The sequence below is a fragment of the Haliaeetus leucocephalus genome, unplaced genomic scaffold (assembly GCF_000737465.1).
Source record: "Haliaeetus leucocephalus isolate CR32 unplaced genomic scaffold, Haliaeetus_leucocephalus-4.0 Scaffold317, whole genome shotgun sequence".
In the NCBI taxonomy this organism is placed as follows: domain Eukaryota; kingdom Metazoa; phylum Chordata; class Aves; order Accipitriformes; family Accipitridae; genus Haliaeetus; species Haliaeetus leucocephalus.
The window spans coordinates 1,625,698-1,633,427 of NW_010972753.1; the positions used below are offsets into that span (position 1 = coordinate 1,625,698).

The 7,730-nt window shown below is 40.9% G+C and overlaps 1 protein-coding gene across 1 annotated transcript in view; it reads left to right on the plus strand.

Annotated features, from left to right (window-relative positions):
• The first annotated feature begins 293 nt into the window (after nt 1-293).
• Nucleotides 294-7,730, plus strand: part of CNKSR2 (connector enhancer of kinase suppressor of Ras 2) — a 177,758-nt gene continuing 170,321 nt past the window's right edge. The window contains exons 1-2 of the mRNA XM_010571380.1: nt 294-342; nt 1,034-1,197. Of these exons, the coding sequence (XP_010569682.1) occupies nt 294-342; nt 1,034-1,197 (213 nt within the window). The remainder of the gene's footprint in view (nt 343-1,033; nt 1,198-7,730) is intronic.

Sequence of the window (7,730 nt, forward strand, 5' to 3'; positions counted from 1 at the left end):
CCTGTGCAACCCTGCACTCGTCTATGTCCTGAGCACTTCTAGGATCTTTTATGGTACAACGGGCCTGTTTCTGCTCCCTGATTACTCGCTTCTGGGGAGCGCACCCAGGTCTTGATTTTAGTGGCTTTTTGTGCTCAGTAAGCATTTGTGTGCTGTGAGTGACTCCATACAGTTTCTGAGTGAGGTACACTGAGCTGGATCTGCTGCTGCAGTTGGGGCCCAGTTTATGCATTCGCAGTGCTACCACTTTTCTTGTTCTCTAGAGCTCCTTGCAGCTTGTTTTAGGGGCTGGCATGGTCTGCGAACTTGCGGGTGGCTCAGCAGCCTATGAACCCCCTTGGAGTAGGAGAGACGCTGCGACGTGGCACTGCCGTTTTGTGTGTCACTGCGTGGGGCACTGTGGTCAAGTGTCCCATGAAGGGACAGGTCCCTAGCTGAGGGCATCTCCATCAGCCCCTCCTCGTCATGCAGCCTACCATGGCAGAGGTAAAGAGGCACAGATAGCTAGTCACTCCTGGATGTATGGCATTTAGCGTATTCACACTCATTATTCCCTTAGAATTTGTCTCTGGCACAAAAGCTTTCCCTTGTTTCCAGTCTCTTACCATGCTGTAATAATTAACAGCATATGTTGATATGCTGCACCCAGAGAAGGATGCAAGTCTTCCTCCCTCCCGTTGTTTCCTCTCCTCCTCTCCCCTCCCAGATGTCATGGAGGCATTGCTAACGTACCTGTTATGAGAGGCTGCCAGGCAGGCATTCGTAGCATGGTACACTACAAGAATTCAGGGCTCTCTTTGGGGTTCAGGAACGGTTGGTATTGTCCACAGGTGGAAAAGCTATGGCTGCCATAGCTCTCCAAATCTTAAGATTTCTGGGTAGCATTAAATTTTTTGTAATGTTGAAATACTTCTCTTGAAGATAGGGCAAGTATCCTCTGTTGGCTTGATTTTTGGTTCCAGCCCATTTTTACTTCCTATGGCAGTACAAAACGTTGCTAACATTTGTCTTCCCTTCTGTCCTGTTTCTGCAGGTCTTGATGATTGCCTGCAGCAATATATAAAGAACTTTGAAAGAGAGAAGATTAGTGGCGACCAGCTACTACGCATTACTCATCAAGAACTGGAAGATCTTGGAGTCACACGAATTGGCCATCAGGAACTTATCTTGGAAGCAGTAGACTTGCTCTGCGCGCTGGTAAACTTTTTGGGGCAAAACAGGGTGTGTGGGGGGAGTGAACAGTGTTTGCATACTCACAGTTTGTGTATTCAAATTTCCAGTTCTAAAGACTAAGTGGTTTAAGAAACTCCTGGCATGTGATGTATGAACAATTTAGCATTTTAAACCAGAGGCAAGATAAAGAGCAATATCTACTGATAGGATGATGCTTGTGAAATAAATTGGTATCGGAGAATTAAGGCTTGCATATCTGTCTTTATAGAAGAAAAGTTTATCTGAAATCACAAAAGAGCTAGAGTGGGTTTGGTTTGGAATGTAAAACAGTTATATATGTGAATGCAGTAATTGAGTGTTGGTTGCCCTTTACAAGCAAAATGTCCTGATACTAACCATGTAATTTTTCACTGATCCTTTGATGCAAATTATGTTTTAGATGATTATTCAAGCTTGCTGAAACATAGCTGCTTGTATTTCAGAGTAGAAAGGATAAAATACTGAAATAATTATCCTATGTGTAAATAATACATGCATCTTTGATGGCACATACAGAGGGATTAGGTAATGGTCCTTTCAGTCAGGTTGTGTCATGCGTAACTGGGATTATCCCCTCGGTGAGGGGTTTGGTGCTGACTTCACCCTTTTTACGAACTTTTTGTGCGTGCCTGTGAAGATTAGTGATAGATTGGGCACACTGTCTGCATTCTCCACTGTAGGAAGGATTGTGAACAGCTCCGCTAAGATGTACTTGACTGCCTAAAGTGGTGTTTTGTGGATTTTTAATGCATACTGCTTTTCCAGGGCTCAGAAGCAGCTTTAAGAAAGCTGAATCCCAGTAGAGGCAATCAAAGATGGTACGCTGAAAGGCTCTTCAGAAAGGCTTGTGGATTCTCAGTATGCAGCAGCTTTTCTGAATATCCTGTTGTTGCATCTTTGGGAAATAGATGTGAGGGGTAATGAAGAGAAGACTGTGGAAAAAAAATTAAAAATGCAGAAGAAGAAGTAAAAAAGCGGAGAAAAGCTTTTCCATACAGGAAGACATTTGGTTTTAAACACATCTTAGATTCTCTTCTTTAGAGTAGTATTTCTAATAATGTTGCAAAGTGGCTCAGTGCAATAAGTTAACTCATCTATTTGTTTTCTAAATAATGGAAAGGATGCCATCCTAAAAAAAAAAAGCTACACGTATAGAAGGGAACATAGAGTTATTCACAAAGTACTTTTCTCATCAGACAGTGCAAAAGGAAACAAGAAAGTAAATACTTTAATTAACTGAGACAAAATCTAAGTAAGGGTGAACTCTGATGACAAGCAAACAGGGAGACAGAGTGCGGCTCTTTCAAAAATAACCTATTTTCACAGAAAAAACCCTTGTTTATTAGCTGAAATTTCTTTTTTCCTGGGTATGTAATTACAGATGTTATCTTTAGACAAACAAACACAACTTGTCTTTGTAGCTCCCTTATCTTAGGCAAAAGTGTATGGAACTAAGTTGAATATAAAATAAGGAATTTGTAGCGATGGCTAACACTGCATCCTTAATTCATGCAGCAAGTCTCTACCTTCCTGGTCCTTGTTGCACATACAGTGTTGTCTGCTTTTCTGAGCTCATCTTAAAGGAAACTTCATCACTGAAACACAATAGTATGCCTTCAGATCACGGCTTCTAATTTAAGCTGAGGTTTTTGCAGTCTCACAATTGGCTCCTCATGGCTCCTCAGGGATACAAAATGTGATTGTTATATTGATTTTAGTGGACTTAATTTGAATTTATTGTTCACCAATCAGATAAACCTCTTAGGAAATTTAATTCAGAGACAATCCTTTTGGCTCTACTGGTCCTAGACTTACGGGCTTTCCTTTTTTTTATTGCATCAGTAAGTATCTGCCCTGGTTAGTGCTTGCCCATTCTTCCAATTAGCCTCTAATGTTGACTGTATTGTTTAGGAGAACTTTAAGCCTATGACTGTCTAATGTAGGATAACTGCTAGTGCAGGTAGTTGCTGTGCAAGGTTTTTTTTAAATTAAAATTAGCTGATTATTTTTTCTGTTTCACTGGAGTTTGCCAGAGGTTTCATGATAGAATTTGGCATGAGTTACGAGTGTATGATCCAACTGAGTTAACCTCTATTTGGATGCTGGAGATGATGTACGGCATGATGGGGTAGGAATAGTAATGTTAATTTTGCCTTGCAAGCATAATCTCTGATTGATTTTAAACTAATCATTAAAAAACAAAAGGATTGTCACTTCTGATTCTCCTCCCCGTTCTCTCCCAGCTAGTGAGTGACCACCTAAACAGTTTTTGGCACTGAGGACAACAGAACCAGCTCCCGCTGTTCATTCCTGCTCTCACTCTGCAGGGGAGAGTTTCGAAGACCGAGTTGCCATCAATGAGAAAAGCTTCTGCGATGTTGATAGCTGATGTGTTTTAAGAGCTGCTTTCTTCCTGCCCCCCTTCCCAGCATTTTTTGGGGGTAAACTTCTACTTGCAGTTTCTGCCCTGTCAGCTGTGGATACGGCAAACGGCAAACCAGCTGCTTGTGTTGCATGCCTGTAGTTCACAGGGCAACATTTTCTTCTTGGAGGAAAGTGGAAAGCCTGAACAAGCATATTTGGCTGGTATGGAGAGAGCGTGGGACCTCCCTAACCCAGGTGGAGGCTATTGAACAGTGCTAAGTAGACAAGCTGCTTGCTGCAATAATAGTTGGGAACCAGTTATGATTGATGGCACTATTTAAAGGATGTTCTTTATTGATTTTTGACAGAAGGTGGGTGGGTGGCTATGGTCTCTCACAGTATTCCCCTCCTGTCATAAGCACTTGCAACGAATGGATCCTCCGGAGTTTGTTAGCTGATCAGGGAACAAATGGTGGCCTGTGCTATCCATCTTAGCAGAGTCTCTCGGCTGCCAGCCTGGCACACTGTGCTCTTGACAGGAGAGCAAGCATCCTGGGGGTGAGATTCACAGGTTTTCTTTTCCTACGGTGCTTCTGAGAAAGAGGAGTAAAGATTTTGCCCAGCTGCTACTGCCGTTACAGGTCACGCTGGCTGATAATGGTGGGGGTGTACGTACCGCGTACCATCACTGAAGCTGAACGTGCTCCGGGAGAGAGCGGGTGATGCAACTGATGTGGTTTGTCTCTTCCCTCTCTCCTTCGGTTTGTGAAGGTGGGAGCACGTTCAATAGATTACCTTGCCTCGGTGCAGTTTTGTGTGTTATAAAATCCGTATGTCAGAAAGGGCAAGATGAATGAAATGTTCTCTGTGCTTAAAAGAAAGGAGTAGTGAGGTCTGTGATGGCATTTTGTTGCTGCTAAGACTGTGTTGCATGGTTTTCGATCGGTCCTTGAGAAACCACCGTGATGGATATATGCCTGTAGAGTTGTTCTATTTCCAGCAAGGTATGTCCCTTGTCCTTCCCTTTCTGTTCACACTGGGACATGAAACTGAGATCACACTAGTGGCACCAACAGGTAGATTCCTGCTTGATGTGGGTGCGCATGTTTAGTCATACTGACAAAATGTCAATTATCTTTTGAGATCTCAAAACTGGTTGAAAAATGGTAAACTAAGTAGCTGCATGTCCAGCTCTAGAGATACAGGAGAAACTGTACTGAGTTAGGTACCATGGTATTTTTGCTCCAGGCTACTCCCACATAAAACATACGCTTGTTCATCGGTTATAAAAATTACCACCCAGATCTAGCCTCTGCATGAACCTTTTCAGTATGTGTGTGGTGGTAAAGTCTAAGGCTGCTTTACGTTTCATCAGTGAAAAAACAGCATTGTAGCAGACCTTCATCCACACCGAAAATGTGGTGAGCCTTTTTTCCTCATTGGTTGCTTTAAGTACTGGATGTGAATGAAAAATGGCAACAGAAAGTAAATTGAGGGAAGATGGAGGTGATGCTTAGGAAAAGAAAAACGCATAGTGAAGGACAGATTACTTAGATAATGTGATCAGATCACTGTGTCAGTCTTCAGGTTTGAAGTGTGTCTGGAGGTCTTGTAACTCCTGAAATACCTAACTGCGCTGCAGAAAGCAAAGAAATGCACGTAATTCTTTTCCCATCATCTGTTTGTCAGGAGATGGAATTTCATTTATCAAAACTGGGTATGACCATATTTTGCTGAGTGTCTATGGACTCTAAATTTTATGTCTCCTTGGTATAATATTTCTCCCAGAAAATGCTACCCTTTGCCTCACTGCCTGGAGAATACAAAGACTGAAGGCTGCATAGCCAAAGAGTTCTTCTTCCATCTTTAAGAAAATAATGTAGTTTACCTGACATAGCACCACAATGCCTTGATGCATGAGAATTTTTTTTTGCTTTACTTCTCCAAAACACCATGTACGTTTTGTTTGCATGAAGATTAAATTAGTTCTGTTTGATTTTGAACATTTTCAAATATTTTTTAAAAGGAGACTTTAAAGTGGGAATTATTTTGTTCTGGGAAGATAAGAAAATTTAGAATACTTCACAAATAACATTTGGATGCTTTAAAATTTTCCTGAAACAAAGAACTTATTGAAGTCCATATGAAATTGCAAAATACTTCTTCCGGAAATCTACATTTGTGTAGAATGGAGTTTGGTTAAAATTCAGTACTGGTTTCATGCTAGTTATTTAAATCTGCTATGGCTACACAGGAATTTATTATACACTATGTATTTGAATCTGTAAATCTAGAAGATTGCAGCAGATGAAATAGCATTATTATTTGGCAGAGAAAACATTGGTGTGCACTAACAGCATGAAAATTACTTATCATTTACCACTAAAACAAAACATTTATATGCAAATGAATGTAAAAAATAGACCTACTTTACCCATGAATGATTTGATTCCTCTTAAGAATTATGCCTTTTATCTTAATTTCATCTTCTTGCCATTTCTCACACAGAAATCCTTTCCTTTGCCCTTATCACTAGTCAGATCTTAAAACTACTTTTGTCAGTAATAGTGAATATTAGACTTAATCATGGTAGTGCCAAATGAGGAAGGCTTCATTTTGGAATGGAGATTTGTATGTGGTGGAGTTGGGATTTATTGTTAATATTCAGCACGCTCATAGCAGAAAAATTACTTACCCTTTTTACTATTGCCCTTTGCAAGTTAAAGTTCTGCTTATTTATCATCGGCTTTCCTGTCTTCAGCCTGAGCTAACTTAACCGCAGAGAAGGAAATCCTGAAGTCCATCACCAGATCAATAAAGCTAAGGAGTTAAAGGGTTTCTGATAGCTTATATAGATTGCATTGAAAATGTTTGTTGCTGTTGTTAGTAGATCTTTTGCACAGAACTGCAGTAAACCCTCTGGTATGCCAAAGGCAGTAAATATGTCTGTATGCAAAGGGTGAATGTCCTTCCTCTCACCTGCCTCAAGAATCAGTTATGGATCCTAGATACTTTTCTTAGTTGCTTTTTACTTTGGGCCGTTTGGAGTTTTGGGCGGGTACGAAATACATGCCCTGGTACACGGAGTCATAGCATGGTTTGGGTTGGAAGGGGCCTTTAGAGGTCCAACCCACTAGTTAAAAGCAGAGTGGATCAAAGGGGCTGTGACAATGTAAAATGTTTTAAGAGGTAGTGAGTGTGTTCGTAACAATCTACTTCCTTTTGGTTGTCTTTTTTTTGTTGTTTTTTTTTTTTTTTTAAACTGCTGGTTAGTTGTTTAAGACTTTGTGAAATGCATGTAACTGAGTATGTAACTGATAGTTTGAATTCTGGAGAAATAAGAGCACTTGGCTGGCTACAGACAAAATTTTATGAGAAGGCAGAAAAGCAAAACATTAACGAGCTTTTGGTCTTGCAGAGTCTGCTGGTTGAATAAGAGTAAGAAGAATAGTTTAGATAATTGCTCTATTAGTGCTACAAAGCATGACCAGGGCTTGGCTTTTTGATGCGTTGCTTGCTTGTGCTGTAGAAAAAGAAGGGCATTTTTCAGGAAAGGGGATGATGATGATTATGAATCTTTCCTGGGTTTTGCAGGGCTTTAAGTATCATGCACCTGAGGTTTTTTCTGACTGTAAACATTTAGGACAAATATTTATACTCTTTGAGACCATTTGCCTTTTAATCGGTATATGTTTAATAATTGCAGTAAATGATAAGTGTCATGTGAGCTATGTGGCTTTTTCTCCTTATCTGCTTATTCTGTGTTTATGAAACAGATGTGTAAGGATCATGTGTTGTGCACTTCTAAATTACCCCATATGTCAGTGCTATTTGAAGGAAAGATAACCTTAGTGTTGGCATTTCGTGGCGCTGGAAGAAGGGCCCTTAGAAGTGCATGTTGTAGGCAGATCTGGTGAGGTATGAAGTTGCACAGGGCACCTTGCGTATGACGGGCTGTGTTCTGCTGCTTGCACCTTCGGGATGGTAAGCTGCCTGCCTCGTGCGTTGTGGGATGTGATCAGCCAGTGTTTTGGAGAATGAGGTTCAGGTGCATTTTGTTCCTTGTTTTTAAAAACAACTTTGGAGACAAAGGTTGGAATTTTTCTTGGTGAATTCCTGCTCCTCCTCCCCCCCCCCCCCCAATTTTTGGGGGG